The following is a 20,268-nucleotide window of genomic DNA, read 5'->3' on the forward strand; positions in this document are numbered from 1 at the left end:
CCCCCCACCCCACTCGCTGCCTGCCAATAGGCCGACAGTGACGAGTGAGAATTGGCTGAGGGCGCGGCGCTGGGTTGGGCGAGGTTTGAAGGCCGCTCGTTGCCGGAAGGGTGGGCGGTCGCGCGGAGTTTGTCTGGTGGCCGGCGGCGTTCGGGCTGCGGAGGGTTCCGCGCGGCGCTCACTTTCCAACGGCGGGGGCCTGCCGTGATGAAGTAGGATGGCAGAGCAGCCAAGCATTCCATTCAGGACCACGGGTTCCAGGGTGCTGCACCCGCTCAGTGTCTTCCTCAACGTGCCGCTCGACCAGGTAAGGAGCCCCACCGTCCCAGCCACGTTGGCTCGTTTCGCGGTCTGGAGCCGTGCAGGCGTTGATGAATGAACGGGAGGTTTTTTTTTCCCCGCTGCGTGTTGGCTCATCTCCAGCAGGTGTCACCTGAAGGTTCAGCACATGGCAACTCCAGTTTCAAACACCACTTCGCCTCTGGCATCGTGCAACTTTCCAGGAAGACGGCACTCGAAGGGAGGTTGCATGAGGGGCAAAGAGCTGTGGGAACCAAATTATAGACTGTCCTGGAGCTGCAGAAAGCCGTTGCCTTTGGGACAGTGAAATAAATTTGGAATTGGTACAGGAGGTGCAGAGATTCCAGAGCTGGTTGAGGTTTCTAGTGGCACCAAAACAGCTCTTCCCCCCCCCCCCCCCCTCCCCTCAGCCATCAGATTTCTGAATGGACAATGAATCACAGACCCGATCTCACTTTTTCTCTTCTTTTACATTAATTAAGTTACTTTTGAAAATGTAATTTGTAGCACTTTCTGTAGCTGTAACGCTGCTGCAGAACGGCAGACTATATATGACAATAAATTCTGATTCTGAAAGAGATGGAAACGTTAAATGGGGATTTCACATGGAGTATGATATTCAAATTGGTGCTGCTACATCAGGTGTACAATTACCAGAGTGGTGGCTGATCCTGAAATTGGTATGAGTTAGGATATTGGCTGAGCTTTGGACAGATAGAAGTTTACTCGTGTGGATGACAACCAAGAGAGGATTGGATTAGGCAGGTCCAATAGTAACAGGTGTGGATGAAGGTTTCAGCAAGAACAGAGTTGAGGAAGGAGTAATGACAGGTGAAGTGAAACACGAAAGTCTGCAGATGTCTTGATTGTAGTAAAAGTGCGATGCTGGAAAAGATTAGTAGGTGACACAGCATCCTTCGTATTGTAAAGGTAAAGAAAGATAACTGACATTTCAGTCTGAGCCCTTCATCATGATGTGGTCAATATGTTGGCAGACTTGTGAATAAAATGGCGGGGAGAGGAGCTCGGGTCCAAAGGTACAAGGTTATAGATGGATGTAGGAGGAAGGGCACGAGGAAGGGTGCTGGGGGTATCGGCTGGGGGACAAAGTGAGAGGCTGAGATAGTTAGATGGGGGATGGAAGGGATTGAGAGCAGGAGAGGTGGCAGGCAGGGGAGGTCAGAGGTGGGGGGGTGGCAGGCAGGGGAGGTCAGAGGTGGGGAGGTGGCAGGCAGGGGAGGTCAGAGGTGGGGAGGTGGCAGGCAGGAGAGGTCAGAGGTGGGGAGGTCAGAGGTGGGGAGGTCAGAGGTGGGGAGGTCAGAGGTGGGGAGGTCAGAGGTGGGGAGGTCAGAGGTGGCAGGCAGGGGAGGTCAGAGGTGGCAGGCAGGGGAGGTCAGAGGTGGCAGGCAGGGGAGGTCGGAGGCGGGGAGGCGGCAGGCAGGGGAGGTCGGAGGCGGGGAGGCGGCAGGCAGGGGAGGTCGGAGGCGGGGAGGCGGCAGGCAGGGGAGGTCGGAGGCGGCAGGCAGGGGAGGCGGGGAGGCGGCAGGCAGGGGAGGCGGCAGGCAGGGGAGGCGGCAGGCAGGGGAGGCGGCAGGCAGGGGAGGCGGCAGGCAGGGGAGGCGGCAGGCAGGGGAGGCGGCAGGCAGGGGAGGCGGCAGGCAGGGGAGGCGGCAGGCAGGGGAGGCGGCAGGCAGGGGAGGCGGCAGGCAGGGGAGGCGGCAGGCAGGGGAGGCGGCAGGCAGGGGAGGCGGCAGGCAGGGGAGGCGGCAGGCAGGGGAGGCGGCAGGCAAGTTTAGGGGGAATGAGGGTCTGAGGGCCAGAGGGTGGGAAGAAAGGGGGTTTAATGGGGGGGGTGCTTTTGGATTGGATGTGGTTATAATAAAGGGAGGAATAAGTGTGGAAAGCTCTGTCTATGAACATGTAGGGCAGGGGTGTCGAACTCAAATTCACGGAGGGCCAAAATTAAAAACTTGGACTAAGTCGAGGGCCGAACTAAATATTTATTGAAAATTTTCAACAACAGCTGCATGTTTTCTCTTCTTTCAACATATGTAATGTTAAACTTTTTCTTATTAAAATAAATGTTTAATAATAGTTTTGGATAAACTCTTTCATTGTCATTGGCCCATTTCCTTTAGCGATCTGAAACCGTGCACATGACGAGTCAATGAGGGATGATTAAAGCAGTGGTCTTCAAACTTTTTCTTCCCACCCACAGACCACCTTAAGCAATCCCTTACTAATCACAGAGCACCAATGGCACAGGGACGTGAGTGGAAAGAAAAAGGTTGAGAACTGTTGTATTGTGGTAACTCCACATCTGATTAGGTTAATTGTTAGGCAAGTGGTCAGAGAAGGACCCCCCCCCCCCACCCCAAGAAAGGCTTAATCACAGGAACAAAATAAGCTTCCGTCTCACTGCTCCCAATCTTACACACAGTCCTGATGTGGAATTGGCTGAGAAGAGCGCGTTGCTCCCACCCCCCTCCCATGGTTGGAGAGGGATTAAACTGCGATCTCACGGCGCCGGGCTCGTCTCCAACAAAAGGAGCGGGAGGCAGGGTCCGCCGCGCACGGAGCGAGGGGGAAGGCATTGCCAACGAGACGTTCGGTCCGGCATCGCCGCTGAAGAGCAGACCCCAACTCCAGCCGCGTCTGTGTGTCTGGGAGCCGGGCGGGCTGAGTGCGGCGCTCCGATCCCCGGGATTCGGGACTCTGAGATCCCTCCACATCTCCGGCGTCTTCATTTTCACCTTCAGTGTTCATGCGCTATACTAACACGGCGGCCAGCAGGCCAACTCTAATATATATTTAATATGATCTTGCGGGCCAAATATAATTATATCGCGGGCCAAATTTGACATGTGTGATGTTGGGGTTCATTTTCTTTAATCTCATTGTGACCAGGACAAAGGAAGTAGGATAGAAAATTGTTGCTTATTTCACTCTGGAATGTGCCAGTACAGCCCGATGAAACAGCTTTTTCCAGTTAACATACACAATTCGCATACAAATGATGCATATCATTGTTCTGTATATAAGGTGGAATGAACAGTACTTAAACTAGAATTTGAGATTGCGTATCTGATTCATAAAAAAGTAGGTGGGGCAGCAGTGAGAGACGGTTGATGCCATCATATTCTTCCTGTCAGTCCACGTATTGAAGTTCCTCTTCCGAAACCACGTTGAGGCAATTGTGAAGAAAGTGAACCCACACTTCCACCTTCTGAGAAGACTTGGCATGTTGCTGACTGTTCTGTTACCAACAGCATACGAGGTACCTCTGAAGATGATGGCTTCACTGGGATTGCTAACATCTTTTTGTTGCTCTCCAGTCTTTTGGGCTGCATGATGCAAAAGCCCTGTGACTTTCTGGGGAGTTCAAATTTACTCAGCCTTCTGAAGTGCAACATTCATGAGTTTGTTTGCTCACTGGGATGATGTCAGCCATTTATTTTCAGTGGAAATCTGCCTTGTACTGCCAAGTCTGTTTTGAGATAGGAAAGGGTGACGGTGGATTCCTATAGGGTAAAGATTTTCTGGTAGCTTCTGGGAATCTTGTGTACACACAGAAAGATTCTCTGTGGCTATGCATTAAGCTTTAATAGTTTGGAAGCTCTTTTCACCAACAATCCAGAATGATCATAAGATCTGTAGTTGAAGCTGTTCAACTGCCCACAAAATTATCATAATTTGCTCCCTGTGGAAAATGGTGAACAGTCATTTTCATTTTGCACTTCTGCCTGGATAACTTTTTCTCTTGTTTTAAATTTTAATTATTTTGTTGCACAGTTCAGGGAGGATTCCAAGCAGTGAAGCTTCTTCAAACAAATGAGTGACTAAAACTCTCAGGCAAAGTGAGCCACCAGGTCTGTCAAGGTGGTTTATTTCCAGAATGCTGCATGTCAAAGCCTAATTTGACCCTTGAGCCACCTCCAAAATTGGTGCTCAAAGAAAGATCCCATAATTAGTACCATTCAAAATTTATGGCCTAAATGATGATCAGCCTCTCCCACATTCCAGCACCTGGTCTGTTGGCCATGAAAGCCACTACCTTTCAGGTGTTCACCCAAGAAGTCTTTTAAAGCTCAGCCAAACTGCTAGATACTGGCCATTTTGGAGGAGGTAGAATGTCCATAATTATTGACGTAGAAAGCATTTTGGAATTCCAAATTCATGGGTCCCTGCAGGTGACCACAAAAGTATATTGGGTAGTAAAGAAGGCCTCTGGTATGCTTGTCTGGGTTGGTCACAGAGTTGAGTAAAGAGCAAGAATGTCTTTTTTTTTCCTCTATATAAAAGTTGGGCTATATTTAGAGCATTGCCTGCAATTCTGGTTACCTATTACAAGAAGGATGTGGAGGCTTTTTTGGAAAGGGTTATCATCATTCGGAAGTCTTACTTTTTGGTGTGGGTGATCATGTCTCTCCATCTGTTACGATCTCTGACCTTCCAAATTGTAGTTGGAAGGGGTACAAAAGAGATTAACAGGATGCTGTCTGGATTAGAGTAGAAGCTAAATTTGGATAATTTTCTACAATGTTGAGGGCTTAGGGGAGACCAAATGGAAGTCTATAAAATTATGAGAGGTATTAATATGGTAGACACTCAGAATCATTTTTTGCTAGGGGGCACTGGCTGGCTGCATCCCGATTTGGTATGGGACACCAATGCCCCTTAGCGTAAATTCCTCCAAAAGGTAGTGGACACAACCCAGAATGGGCAAAACTCTTCCCACCATTGAGAACATCTACAGGGAATGTCGGAGAGCAGCAGCAATCATCAAGGATCCACACCACCCAACACAAGCTCTGTTCTTGCTGCTACCATCAGGAAAGAGGTATAGGTTCCACAAGTCTTGAGCCACCAGGTTCAGAAACAGCTGCTACCCCTCCACCATCAGACTCATCAACAACAAATTCAGAGACTCCTTTAAGGACTCTTTGTTTTATCCCATTTAAAAAAAATATCTGTATTGTACAGTCAGTTTGTTTATATCCATTATGTTTGCAGTTCTTTATTTGCTTACATGTGTACGTTGTATAGTTTCTTTGCACTACCAATGTGATAATTCAGTTATGCCTGCGGGATAAAGCATCTCCGGGTGGTATGTGATGTCTTGCATGTATGTATTCTGACAATAGATTACAAATTGGAGGACATGTATTTGAGGTGAGAGGTGAAAGCAGATGTGTGGGGCAGGTTTTTTTGACACAGAATGTGTCAAAATGGGCTGCCAGGAGCACTGGTGGGTGCAGATACAATGGTAGTGTTCAAAAGGATAGCAATGCAGGAAATAGGATGCATGTCTTATGCAGGCAGAAGAGAGTTTGCTTTACTTGTGCTTGCACAGACATCCTGGCTTGTTCCTGTGCTGTTCCACCAGTTCTATCAGTTGCATGAATTCTTTGTCTTGGTTTCTGAATTTGCAAGAAACTCAGCCTCTGCTTGCACATTCTGATTCTGCTGGCTCTTCCTGCTGATCCTCTCCCTCAGGTGTGGAGAAGCAACTTGTTTGATGCTGTTCCTGAACCCCCGCTGCTCAATGTGATGTTCTTTGAGGCTGCACAATAACATAGCATAAGTGGAATGGATGTTAATGAAGCCACAGAGAGCTGCAAGATGGAGTTGACCTCAAAAACTTGAGGTAAGCAGTGAAATTCAGAAGTACACTTGATTTTAACAAAAGATTGCCGTGAAGTAGCTCTTTCACAGTCACTCAACCAAGTGAGGGGATGAACTTGCCTTGCTGAATTTGCATAGAAAGACTTTGGATCCCATCTAGTGTGGTTGTGCTTGCACTTTGGTTTCATTGGCGTGTCCTGTGGATATTCATACCCGCATGACTCTTTACATAATATTTAGTGAGCCTACCAGGTTGCATTCCTTCAATCTGCCTGTCTTGAGGAGACTCCTGAACACAGCCAGATGTGCTGTTAAATAAGATGGTTGACATTTGCACAACCATTTTTACCACATTTAAATCCATGTCCTTTTGACATGGGTCAGCAAATAGTGTACTGTTCCAATTTTTTTTCTGCTTCCCTCCTTGCTTTGACAGGTCAAAACAAGGAATCTATTTTAAATGCCGTTTGTATGACATTGCTTTTTCAATTCAGCCTCTTGGGAGGCTTCGAGCAGGATGGCATTGACTTTGATGGTGTTGATGGTCATTGCAAAATGTGCAGTCATTTTCAGTAAACGAGGTACAGTTAACCACTGCACTTGTATTTTCTGCTGTCTCCCAATGATAAATACATTTAAGAAAAAGGGACAATATCACTTCATAGTTAAACATTGCAAATTGAGTAAACCAATCTGACCAAATTTACTGGAGGGATGTTGAGATACACTCCACTGGTTACTAGCTTGCTTTTATAAAAATTCAACTCCAATGCAGCTCGTTAATTTCATGGCACCCTGGAAAATGTACAGGGCACAGTGAGTCTTCATTGTGCCCTTGTTTCAACTTCCACATTACTTGCCTTATCTATTAAAACTTCTGTGATTATATATTTACGGTTAGTTTATTTATCAAATTAATAAAGACAAGTTTGATACTATAAACACATGCAGCATGGTTAGTGCAGCAGTTAGGACAACGCTATTGCAGTGCCAGTGACTGGGCTTCAAATCTGGCGCTGTCTGTTAGGAGTTTGTACATTCTCTGTGTCTGTGTGGGCTTCCTCCATATGCTCTGTTTTCCTCCAACCTTTTAAAATGTATGGAAGTTGTAGGTTAATTTGGGCAACATGGGCTAAATTTAAAACCAATATTTAGGTTCTGTCATCTTCAAACTGGCATAAATGAAAGGGTGCTATTTTTCACTTGACAATGTGACCAAAAACAAGTGCACAGGTTGGAAATTTTAAAAAAAAGTTTAAAAATAAAAGCCATCACAGAAACAAGTTATTCAAGAATGTAAAAATATGTAAGAAACATTTAGGGAAAAATTTCAAGATAAACATGGCATTGTTCAAGGAGACCTTCGAGGTACTGATTCATTTAAGGTGGACAGGATGCTGGTATTTTTTTTAAAAGGAGGCACTTGGATATATGACCTTGTCTCAATTATTTATAGTTAGTGATGTTCCAGGATGTGGGTGAGGTAAAATACATTGGTGCGTTAAAGGGGAATCTATGTAATTATGAGGATTCAAGTCACACTCATAGGACTGAGTTATGCACGAGGCAGAAAAATTGACTAAATAGTATGAAATTCCACTTTTTCTGTTTATTTGGCATTGTTTCTTTATTATTAAAGCTTGATGAGTTGAAAGCATTTCCCAAATAACTTCATTGCAATGTTTTCTCCTCCCAACATTGTGCAAAATACACAGGGCACTCACCAGAATGGGTGGACAGAATGCTGGTGGAATCAGCAGGTTGCATAGCATTCATGAAAGCAATATGCAAATGACCCTTCATGCCTCAGCCCTTCATCAGGAATGGCATTACTTCTGCAGGGCTGAGGCGCAATGTCGACTGCCTATTGCATTTCAGGGATGTGTGACCTGCTGAGTTCTTCTGGCACTTTGGGGTATTGTTCTTGTTCTCCATCATCTGCAAACTTGTTTACCTCTTGAGTCATACATGTGCACTTTGTGCAAGTTCTGCATGATGTCTTTTGTGCCACTTGCTTTGGAGCATTATAGGAAAAACTGGATTTGATTTTTGCTGGACCTAATTATTGTTGGACACTCCTGATACAACTAACTCCACATGCTATGTTGGATAGGTAAAGAAGGGATGTGGGGCAAGTCCTTTTCTTGTCATTTATAACTGTTCTAGCTCTTCTGCCAGTTCTCCACTAGAGCAATCCCATCCTTTGTTGTTACTGCTGAAGCACAATCACCTCTCACAATCCCCTCAGTCCAGTCGGCATCACCTGACTCACAACTGTGATCCTCGGCCCTACTGCCCTGACCCGAGTCATAATCTCCCTTTTCCTCTCCTTGAACACAGCCTTGACCCTGACTCCAGTGATGCACTTCCAGTCCTGAAAATGAGCTGGAATCGTATCCACTAATGACTTTGGGTATTGAAATCCAATGCTCTGCAGTACTTGCAAATCCTGAATGAATCGTTAACTGGGATAATTTGATGAATGATTCGGTCATGAATAGCAGCTTTCAACTGCTGAGTGCATCATTAATTTCAAACATGGGTTTCTAATAATCCCCTCCCAATGTACTTGAACTGTATATAAAAAAAAAATTGGAACAGTCTGAGCTGGAATCAAAATCTGATCACTGCTCAAATTGCTGCTTTTTTTTGTCTTTCAGGTGAATTTTGCAGTGTGTCAATTGTTTGCCTTGCTTGCTGCCTTCGGCTTCCGCCTTTATCTCAGTCCCAGCAGAGCAGGACCTGTTGTACGTCATGTGGTCATGACCATGATTGGTATATGTTTAGCTATTTTCTGCTTTGGATGGTGAGTGTAAAAATGGCAGTAACTTTATTTGGACTGTTGATCTTGCCCTTTGCATTATGAATTTCATTCATAAAGGGATGTGCTTGTGAACATGCAATGTTTCTAATTTGGTCAAAATGTTTAAATATGAGAAATGCCAATCTCTAGTTATGTAGGTTGGTGATCTGCCATCAGATTTCTGGATGAACAATGATCCATAGACACTAACTTTCTTTTGCACTATTTTAATTTATTTTGAAATGTGGTTTATAGAAATATTTGCACTGTCACTCTGCCGCAAAACAATGAATTTGGTGACCTGTTCATGGCAATAAATTTTGATTCTGATCAGTAATATGAGGTGTGAATTAATGAATGGAATATTTAGTGACGACTGTATTTTTAAAGAAAGACTTGTATTAAGTGCAAAGCCTGGGTCATAATCACACTCTAGTCTTATTGTCAAATGGTTGTAGTTTTAAATTCAATCTCACTTCATCGGCTTCAGCACGGTCTCTTGATGCTACGCCATTGACGCATCTTTTAGGCAGTCTTGCATGTTTGTGTTCTCTTGTGGTCCCGTCGCGACTGGAGGCAGAGGGGTGACCTTCTTCCAAGGTAGAGCATAGGTTTAATATGTCAAGGGCAAGATTTAAGAGGGAAGGAGATTTTTTTTTCACTGAGGGTGGTCCACGTGTGGAATAAGCTACCAGGGGTACTATTTCAACATTCAAAAGATATTTGGACAAATGTGTGGATAAGAAGGCTTTAGAAGGATAGGAGCCAAATGAAGGCAAATAGGACTAGCGTAGAATGCCAGCTTGGTCAGCATGAGCAATTTTGGATGAAGGGCTTATTCTGTGCTGTATGACTCCACTGAAGAGCTGTGTTTGTCTGGCTCCAAAGTTTTTTCCATTTATCTTTCTTTTGCCCTTCTGGGAGAGCTGCACATTAATCTGTCCTTGCTTTGAGATCTGCAATTCCCTTCCTAAATTTCTGTGTGTATCCAATTCACTACCTTCAAATATCCTGCTACGCTAGTCATCTTTCCTTCTATCTTTTCCTATGGTGTTGATGGAACAACTTGCATCACTTCGAGATGCCTTTGTTAAAGAGCCTTAAAAAAAAATGCAAGCCGTGGCAGGCATTACTCGCATGCAGAGAGTATCCTGCTACCATGTTGAGAAACTGAGTTTTTTGATGCAGAGATCCAGCATATTGGAACTACCCTGACCATTTTAAGAAATTAAAAATGAAGGAATGATTCTGATTTGTAGAAAAAGTATAAAGTGAGGTAATGAAAAAAAATTCCTCCTGCAATTTAACCTGAATGTTGTTTGGATTACCACAGATAATTTAATAAAGATTTAATGATGCAAGAGGCTTGCACTACCATCATCTTGGATTCAAAGATAACCATAGTCTGTCCACAAACACCCCATTGACAAAGATGGTGTTCTTGCTCCTGACATTTTATGTCTAAATTGGTCAGATTTGGAAAAGAAGATGGTTGTATTGCCAGGGTAATGATCAAAGTTTACCATTGATATTTGGCTTGAGGAAGCAGATGTAATCTGTGGTTGCCAAGTGGTATTTATGGATTTTGGATTGGAGGATTTTAATGAAGCTGTTTTCCAGATGGCTGACTGCAAGCCATGTTTTATGGTTTCTTTTTGTCAAGTGCTACTCTTGGCAAAACTACAAAGTTGGGTGTGAGTCTGCACCAAAGATTTATCACTGAGAGGTTTCTTGTTTTGATATTATTGTCAGTAGTTACCAAGTTGCATTTCCTGCAAATTCCTGCAGGATTTTGTAGGATACCTTTAATAAAATCTAGAATTTTGATTGAATTTAAGATCTTCATTGAATATTTCAAGAAGAGTAGATGATACTGGCTTGAATTCCATTTAATACCCTCAATATATTTTGTTTGCTGCTCAGGAACTAGGCAGATTGAATGTTTGGGAAAGCAAAGGATAAAACTCCTGTGAATGTTGGAAATGGTCCCAACAACTGAGAAAGACCAGATGGAGTGATAATATGGTGGAAATTGTCTGCCAAAATGTATGATCATATTTGGAAAGACTGAGAGATTATAGGTTTGGAGGTGTAGTCAGGAAGTTGGCCAGTTGTTTGAGGGTGCAAAGAGAAACAAATGTGTTGGATGAGTGATTACCAAAATCCTTCATCTCTTCTTGATTTGTTGTCACAACTCAAGATTTAAAATTTAGTCATCCACCATCATCACAGTATTTCCTGCATCATAAATGTTGTGGTCTCCTGTCATTTGTTCAACATAAGACATTTAAACCACAACTTCTATATCAGTCAAAACTTATGCTGCCCCTACTATCTTCATTCTTTGGATTTAATGTACTGTGTTTGGAATTCAGAAACTCACATAAGAGCAAAAAACCAAGCTAATAATCCTGTATCTTTTTCTTCAACAGCTGCAACTCTGCAAGTAATATGAAATATTTTATACATTAAGAAAATACCTTTGAACTCAAGAATTGCTTAAGTGGTCAGTCTGCAGAGATTGTGTTCTTGATAGATTGCACTGGACAAAGATATTTTTCAAAAGGATTGCTTCCTTAAAAAATTGTGTACTATATGATGATAGACAACTTCAGGTGGAACACAAAGATGATTTCAAATTTGCTGCATCATGTAGGAAGACATAGAAACATTAAATTGACTTTTATTGAATTTAGCATGTTTAATCACATTATGATGCTGAGCCAAGCTCTCAGATTGAATGCACATGTTGCACAACAAATTTGAGGAGCCCATGGTTTCTCTTGGTCACTAATTTTACAACCAAAGTAGAGCTCATAGGCTTTCTTAACAAGTACAGTCATGCTGTGTCTTTTTTTTAAATTTTATTTTACAAAATATTACAAAAAAAGAAAATACCAGATATAAATACAGATATATAAAAAGGAAAAACATAAAAAATAATAATAAGAATCCCCCACCTCCCTCCCTCTACTAACTACTACACCATAACTCCCTCCCTCACCCCAGAGCCTTAAAAAAAATATACATTTAGAATTAATTAACCAACATGCCAACTCTACTTAACTCTTACGTAGGATCAATACTCATACAATCCAAATATAAACTCCACATTTTAATAAAAAATAATTATTATTTTGCAAATCGTAAGTTATTTTTTCCAAATATAAACACGATTGCAATTCATTTTGCCATCTTCGTATATTCAATTCCACATCATTTTTCCAAGTTATTGCTATGCATTTTCTTGCAACCGCTAACCCTAACTGCAGAAATGCCAACTGTGGCTTATCAACCAATCCCAAAGTAATAGCATTTATATATCCCAGTAAACACATCATTGAATCAGTTTGGATATCAATTGTAAATAAATCTCTCAAAAAATTTAATAACATTTTCCCAAAAAAATGTAACTTTCTTACATGTCCAGACACAATGTACAAAAGTACCTGTCTTTTCTCCACATCTAAAACACAAATCTGTTGGTCTAAATCCATATTTCTTCAATTTCTCAGGAGTCAAATATAATTGATGAATAAAATTATAATTTAACCATACTATATCTCACATTAATTAATTTTGTAACACTGTCCATACACATATTTGACCATTCCTTCCAGAAGTTTTGAAGCAGGCAACTGAGGTGGGTTCATTTCCAGAATCATTTTTGAGGGCATTGATCATGTCTTTGACCCTTAAGTGTACCACAAATGTATCAGAATGTATTGCAGCTGTTACAACATAACAAGACATTTCTGCTGTATTGAATCATCCTGAAGGCAATAAATGCTATTGTTAAGTACACTCACTATGCTATTACCGGATGAACATATGATGAAGAACATGTGTTCAATCTATATCAATGTGATGCACAGCATCTATTAATGTGAGCTGCTTTTATAGCCTGTCTGCATCTATCCTGACTGAGCATGCCCAGGCCTAAGTCAACATTTGCATAGAACCTACACTGTGCATGCCCTGGTATGGTTTGACTGAGCAAAACAGCTTTCTTTGTTGGAAATATACTAGTAGACAAAATTGGACAGGACATTATAAAAATAGATTTTCGTGATCAGCAGCACAAAATACACCCAAAAATGTTCAGGAAGCAACATCTTCATTGTCTAGTGTTATTGAAAGCTGCCTCAATGACTATTGCCCAGCAGCAATCATATCATATCTATTATAATGAAATGCTTTGAGAGATTGATCATGGCCAGAATTAACCTGTAACTAAGCAAATACCTGGACCCTCTGCAACTTGCCTACTTCCACAATTGTCCCACAGCAGATGTAATTTCACTGGCTCTCCAGTCATCCTTGGATCATCTGGAGAACAATAATACCTCCATCCAGTTGCTTTTTCAAGCAAGCTTCAAAACCTAGGCCTCTGTAACTCCCTCTGCAACTGGGTCCTTCACTTCCTTATTGGAAGATCACAGTCACTGTGCATCAGTAATAACATCTCTTCAGTGTCAGTCAACACAGGCTCAACTCAAAGATGTATGCTTAGCCCACTGATCTACTTGCTCTACACATATGACTGTGTGGCTGGACACAATTCAAATGCCATCTACAAATTTGCTTATGACACCACAGTCATCGGCAGAATCACAGGTGGCAATGAGGAAGCATAAAAGAGGGAGATGGATCAGCTCCTTAAGTGGTGTCACAACAACAATCTTACACTCAACATTTAAAAAAAAAAACTAAGGAACTGATTGTGGGCTTCAGAAAGGGAAAATCAGGAGAACATGAACCAATCCTCATCGAGGGATCAGCAATGGAAAGGGTTAAGACATCATATTCCTGGGTGGCAACATCTCTAAGGATCAGTCCTGGGCCTCCATGTTGATGCAATCATGAAGAAAGCTTGCCAGTGAATATACTTAAGGAGGAATTTGAGGAGATTTGGTTTGTCACCAAAGACTCTCAAAAATTTCTACAGGTATACTGTGGAGAGCTTTCTGACTAGTTGCATTACTGTGTGGTCTTGAAGTGCCAATGTACAGGACAGGAACAGGCTACAGAAGGTTGTAAACTCTACCAATTTCATCATGGGCATTAGTCTTCCCTCCATTAAGGACATCTTTAAGAGGCGATGTCCCAAGAAATCAGCATCCAAGTCGTGCCCTTTCCTCATTGTTACCATCAGGGAGGAGATAAAGAAGCCTGAAGAAACACTCAGCATTGCAAAAAACAGCCTCTTCCCCTTTGCCATCAGATTTCAGAATTAACAATGAACCTATGGTCACTACCCCACTTTTTCCCGTCTTTGCTTGACTTATTTTAGTCTTGTTTTTCTGGAATTGTAATTTTTGTACCTCCTTCTGCACCACACTGCTGCCATAAAACAACAAATTCCATGATATGTTCATGTCAATAAATCTGATTCAAATTCTGAAATATATTAAACAAATGACTTTGGTTGCCTTGCAGGCAAATTTTCTTTGGGAATAGAACTGAGAAGTGTAAGAAACCTCAAAAATGAAAAGATGTTGCCACCAATTGGTCAGCTTGACTAAATTTGGAAAGTGCATGATTGCTTTTTGAAGAGAAAACAAGGAACAGGAGTGACGAGTGACTGAAATGTTGAAGGATATGAGTAGAACACTGAGTGAGGAGAATGCAAATAATTTGACTGCTAGAGTTGAAAGGTAACATCACAAGGATAAAGTAAATGCTTTACGGTAATGAATGGAGCATGCAAACAGAGAACAGATGATCAATGTGCCAAAAGCAAAGTACATTGATGTTTTTGGGCATATAATGACAGAAAACCACTATCAGAACCAGAATTTATTGTCATGAACATATCATGAAATTTGTTGTTTTGTGGCAGCATCACAGAGAAAATATTTACATAAACCACCTTACAAAATAAATACAAATAGTTCATGAAAAAGACAAAGTACTATCTATGGTTAATCGGTCAATCAGGAATCTAATGGGAGCAGGGAAGAAGCTGTCCTTGTGCCACTGAATGCTCGGAACTTTTTTCCTGATGGTAGCAGAGTGAAGAGGGCGTGGCCTGGGTGGTAAGGACCTTTGAGGATAGAGGCTGCTTTCTTAAGGCACCGCCTCTTGAAGAATGAAGACTGGTGCCCAATATGTTGCAGGCTGTCTTAACAACCCGCAGAGTTTTTTTTCTTGTCCTGAGTGTTGGCACCTCTGTACCAGAAAGAAGTTAAACCAACAAGAATATTCTCCATGGTACACCTGTAGAAATTTCCGAGAGTCTTCGGTGACCCACAGAGTATCGTCAAGCTCCTGACAAAGTAGAGCCTAACTCAAACTCCTTACAGAGTGGCTCAAATTCTGGTGGACGAAAATGAAAACTTTTTAAAATTACAGAACTTGTAGTAACAAGTGTTGTATGATTGGATAACAGGGCCATTTTATGTAGTGGGGAAGCATCAAGAAGGGGATGAAAAATATGTGATCAAGAATTACAGGAGATGTTAAGGCTGCTTCTGCTGGAGCAGCAACAACAGAATATCTTGATAAGGGAAGAATTATCAGTGCTTTTGAATCGTTCCACAGACAATAACCTTGCCCCCCATTCCATCATGATCCACCTGGAGAAAGATGCCTCATATGCCATTGACTTTAATTCGGAGTTTAATACAATAATTCCCCAGAGGCTTGGGACTTTACACCCCTCTCCAATTGGATTCTGTCTTTCCTAATGGAAAGACCACAATCTGTCCGAGTTGGAAGTAGAGCATTGTCCAACAATTCACTGAGCACTGGTGCACCTCAGTGTCATATACTCCTATTCACTCGACTGACCCATGACTGAAATGCCAGATCCAACAGTCATTCATTTGCAGATGACACAACAGTAGTTGGCTCATCAGCAACAACAATGAGTCAAAATGTAGAGGAAAAAAAATTATAGAATGGTGTGAGAATAACAATGAGTCTTAATATGGACAAGACAAAGAAGATGATTGTGAACTTCAGCAGGACCTATGTATTAATAGATTAGTAGTGGAGAGCCTTAAGTTCCTTGGAGTCCACTTAAGAAGTGACCTGGACACACAACATCTCCTTGTTTGTCAACAATGACTGCATTTCCTTAGAAGGAAATATTGTATCACGGAATACTTGTCCTGCATAGGTACTGGCAGTCCTTGAGTTAAAAATGCCCAAGTTATGAACAAATTGTACTAAAAACAAGCTATTCCCCAGTTTGCGTGTGTGCATATTACCTCACGAATCCTAAATAAGAACGAAGTACCTGTTCCACCTTGCATTCAAATCTGGCTTATGGACAGACCCAAGTAAAGGAGCTCGTTTGTAACCTGGGGACCGCCTGTTTTATTTGTCTGTATGTGTATTATGCCTGAGTGTTTTGTACCAAGGACTGGAGAGCACTATTTTGTCGGGTTGCACTTGTATAATCAGATAACAATAAAGTTGACTTGGTGATCAACCTTCATTGTTGCTTCTGTTGTCTCCAAATTCCTTTGACTGGAACATGCTACCACAAACTCTGCTGCTGAGTGGCTGCATGACTGAGCAGGGGCCGTGTTATTTGAAGTTGGCTTGTATCAATGGATATGTCCACAGAAGCTTCAACTGCTGAGAATGTTTGGATCCCATATTGAAGTTTATTTTGCTCTTAATATTACACCGGTTCTGCAGCAGTGGACTTTAATTGTACGATGCTGGGCTTTTAAGTCACTCCTGGATCACCTGCAATATTCTGCACAAAGGACTTCCACCAGTCATATTGCATCTGTTGGAATAACACTGTCCAAACAGGAAGACACAGACATCCTTAGACAAGAATTAAGGAAATGCAGATTAGTCTAAATTTCTATGCAATGTGGCATGCTTTCCTTTACAAACCTGTAAATGGGTACCCTATCTACAACCATTCATTCGCTCCAGTGCTGGTGCACAGTAGCAGCATTTTGTACTATCTGCAGCAACTTGCTCCCTTCCGCCCCTGCAGCCAGAAGGACCAGGGCGATAAAAGCATGGGGACACCACCCCCTGGAAATTGCCCCTCGAAGCACTCATTATCTGACTTTGAATTGTTGCTGAGTCAAAATCTGGAAGTGTATCTCAAACCGTGCTCAAGGACAGCAATGGTTCAAGAGGGCAGTTCACCACTGCTCTCTTAAGGACAATTAGAGATGGACAATTGGATGCTGGCTCAGTCTACACATCTGTTGAATGAATAAAATGGGTAAATGACTTTTTTGTGCCAATATGTGACTGTCTTGAAAGTGATTTATTGTTTTTTTTTCCAAGTAGCCCTGATGAAGAGTTGTTTATCTTTAGCTTTGAGAGGATGTTCTCATTGAGAGCTCAGTAGTGGAGAGGGTCAAGAACTTCAAATTCCTGGGTGTCAAGATCTCACATGATCTGTCCTGGAGCCTCCACGTTGATGCAATCACAAAGAAGTCTGTACTTTGTGAGGTGTCTGATGAGGTTTGGTACGTTATCGAGGTCTCTCGTAAACTTCTACAGATGTACCATGGAGAGCATTCTGGCTGGTTACAGCACTCCCTGGTATGGAGGCGCCAACTCTCAAGACAAAGAATAAACTCCAGAGGGTTGTTAACTCTGCTTGCGACATCACAGGCACCAGCCTTCGCTCCATCGAGGACATCTACAAGAGGAGGTGTCTTTAAAAAAAAAAGCAGCCTCTTTCCCCATCACCCAGACCATGTCCTCTTCACTTTGCTCCCATCAGGAAAAAGGGACAGGAACCTAAAGATGAGCACTCAGTGGCACAAGGACAACTTCTTCCCCGCTGCCATCAGATTCTTGAATGATCATTGAACCAAAGACACTGCCTTAATTCTCGTGCTCTATTTTTAACATTTTATTTAACTTTGTAAGATGGTTATAATCTGTATATTTCCACTATGACGCTGCCGCAAAACACTGAATTTCATTATTTGTTCATGACAATCAATAATGTTCGCTTGAGCAATGAGGTCCAAGTGAAGGTATTGTCAGCAAGTCGGTATTGCTTGCTGATTGATGTTACTGGCTTTGCTGATGACAAACATTTGGTTGTGCGGGCGCAGTGGCTCCACCAATAGGTGATCAGTCAGATTTGCATCCCAAATGTCTGCATGTGTGTTAGATACTCTTCTCCTTTCGTTGTTTGTATTTTTTTTAATTGCTTCAAATTTAATTGGTTTGAAATGTACCATTGACATAATTGTATCCTTTTCCCCTGAAATGAACATCACAAAATGGAATTTGACATTTACTATTTGTTGTAGTTTAGGATGCATTTGAATATGGAGACCCATCCCACTGCCAATTTATTGGCTGACATGTGCATGAAACTGGGTGCAGAAGACACTATTTTGAAAGAGTTGACCTCAACTGCTGAAATTATTAAACTTGAGGATGTTTAAAAGACACAAGAATCCTTAGCCTAATAAAGGTTTTTGTGCAGAAGACATGAATTTTAAAAAAAATGTAAGAAATCCCATTCTCCAAAAACCTACAGGGTTGTAGGTTAATTGGATGTAATTGGGCGGCACGGGTTTAAATAGCTAGAATTGGCTACTACCATGTTGTAAATAATGCTTAATTAAAATTTACAGCAAGACCAGAAATTACAAAATAATGAAAAGTAAACTAAAGGGTCTTCCTGGATGCATATGGCATTGGACACAAAACGGACAACTAATAACGCAAATAGTTCTTATGACAAAGACCTGCAATAATCACCAAGACAATGGTATCTTCAAAACCATTTATTAATAACTTGATAATATAAAGTCTTACTATATATCTGCATGGCAAATCCCAAACCATGACGGTTCAGGCACAATTCTAAAGCGATGATTTTAAAGTTCAGTCTTAGACATCCTTTGTGTTGAAGCTCAGAGTGTTTAAACTGCTGTTGAAAAGTTCTCAAATTCACAAATTCTTGCCGATTTGCTTTCAGAGAAATATTCCTTCATACTGTGATGGAGTATATAGATATGTTTTTTGGAAGATAAATTGGGGCAAGGTTTGTTAATGTAGGTCACGTTTGGAAGATGGGTTGTGAGTGCTTAGTTCAGCCTGGTCAAAGTCCTTGTGGTTCATGGAAGAGGAGAGGACTAGCTGTCTAATGTTTCGCTAGGAATAAGAGAAACAAGAAGGAACTCTGTGGTGACCTAAAAGAAAGAGGTTATCATCTGGAGAACCATGAGGGAGCAAGTTTCTTCGGCAAGACACTGAAGTGGCTGGGTGTCCAGCATACAACAAATCTCTCTGAAAACTGACAAGAACCTTCCTGAGTGGTAACCATTTACCTTTCAAGTACCAAAGCCTGGTGAACTTTATAAATGTTAAATTCTATGCACAGTATGAAAATTGCCTGCAATCAGTGAACTTGGAGGAATGAGAAGTGAGATTATACTGTGAATCAAAGAACTTTTCTGAACTTGCACACACATTACATACATGTGTGCTTAGAATTAGAACTATTGTAAAGTCAATAGTGATAAGTTAAAATGTGATTCTGTTTTCATGTTTAAAGATAATTAAAAGCCAATTTGGTTTAAGTAACCATTTGTCTTTTTTTTTTAATTTTTTATTTTTCACACCATAAATCACAATAGCTATGATATACACTTTTTCTTTTCCACACATTTACAGTGAATTTTTCTCCCCCCCCTCCCTCCTCCCAAGCCACCCCCCCACCCCCCCCCTCTCATCCATCTCTCATCCATTTTAGGTATACAATCTAGGTTGCATTAATTCAGTCAGACAATGTTGTCATTCAACAAAAATACACCAGAAATTCTACTGAGTCCATTCTTTTCTTTTCTTCTTCTTCCATCAACTTAGGTAATGTTTGTTCCCGGTAGGTTTTCGCTATTGTATTTAATGTAAGGCTCCCATACTTGTTCGAATATTTCAATATTATTTCTTAAACTATATGTTATTTTTTCTAATGGAATACATTTATTCATTTCTATATACCATTGTTGTATTTTCAAATTATCTTCCAATTTCCAGGTTGACATAATACATTTTTTTGCTACGGCTAGGGCTATCTTGACAAATCTTTTTTGTGCATCTTCCAAGTCAATTCCAAATTCTTTATTTTTTATGTTACTTAGGAGAAAGATCTCTGGATTCTTTGGTATATTGTTTTCTGTTATTTTATTTAATATCTGATTGAGATCATCCCAAAATTTTTCTACTCTCTCACATGTCCAGATTGCATGAATTATTGTTCCCCTTTCTTTTTTACATCGAAAACATCTATCAGATACTGTTGGGTCCCATTTATTTAACTTTTGCGGTGTAATGTATAGTCTGTGTAACCAATTATATTGTATCATACGCAGCCTCGTATTTATTGTATTTCTCATCGTTCCAGAACATAATTTCTCCCATGTTTCCTTCTTTATCTTTATATTTAAATCTTGTTCCCATTTTTGTTTAGTTTTACCATTTGTTTCCTCATTCTCCTTTTCTTGCAGTTTGATATACATATTTGTTATAAATCTTTTGATTAACATTGTATCTGTAATCACATATTCAAGGTTACTTCCCTCTGGTAA

At 41.4% G+C, this 20,268-nt stretch overlaps 1 protein-coding gene across 6 annotated transcripts in view; it reads left to right on the top strand.

Moving 5' to 3' along the window:
* Positions 1–38: 38 nt before the first annotated feature.
* The window catches only part of mboat1 (membrane bound O-acyltransferase domain containing 1), a 112,711-nt gene continuing 92,481 nt past the window's right edge, over positions 39–20,268 (top strand). For 2 of the 6 annotated variants that reach the window (XM_069907958.1, XM_069907965.1), the window contains exons 1-2: positions 42–307; positions 8,586–8,731. In XM_069907958.1, the coding sequence (XP_069764059.1) occupies positions 218–307; positions 8,586–8,731 (236 nt within the window). In that variant the 5' untranslated portion in view covers positions 42–217. Of the gene's footprint in view, positions 308–5,796; positions 5,948–8,585; positions 8,732–20,268 lie in introns of all 6 variants that reach the window. The other 4 variants (XM_069907984.1, XR_011347861.1, XM_069907977.1 and 1 more) reach the window with 4 other exon arrangements.

The sequence above is a fragment of the Narcine bancroftii genome, chromosome 1, assembly GCF_036971445.1.
Source record: "Narcine bancroftii isolate sNarBan1 chromosome 1, sNarBan1.hap1, whole genome shotgun sequence".
Classification (NCBI taxonomy): domain Eukaryota; kingdom Metazoa; phylum Chordata; class Chondrichthyes; order Torpediniformes; family Narcinidae; genus Narcine; species Narcine bancroftii.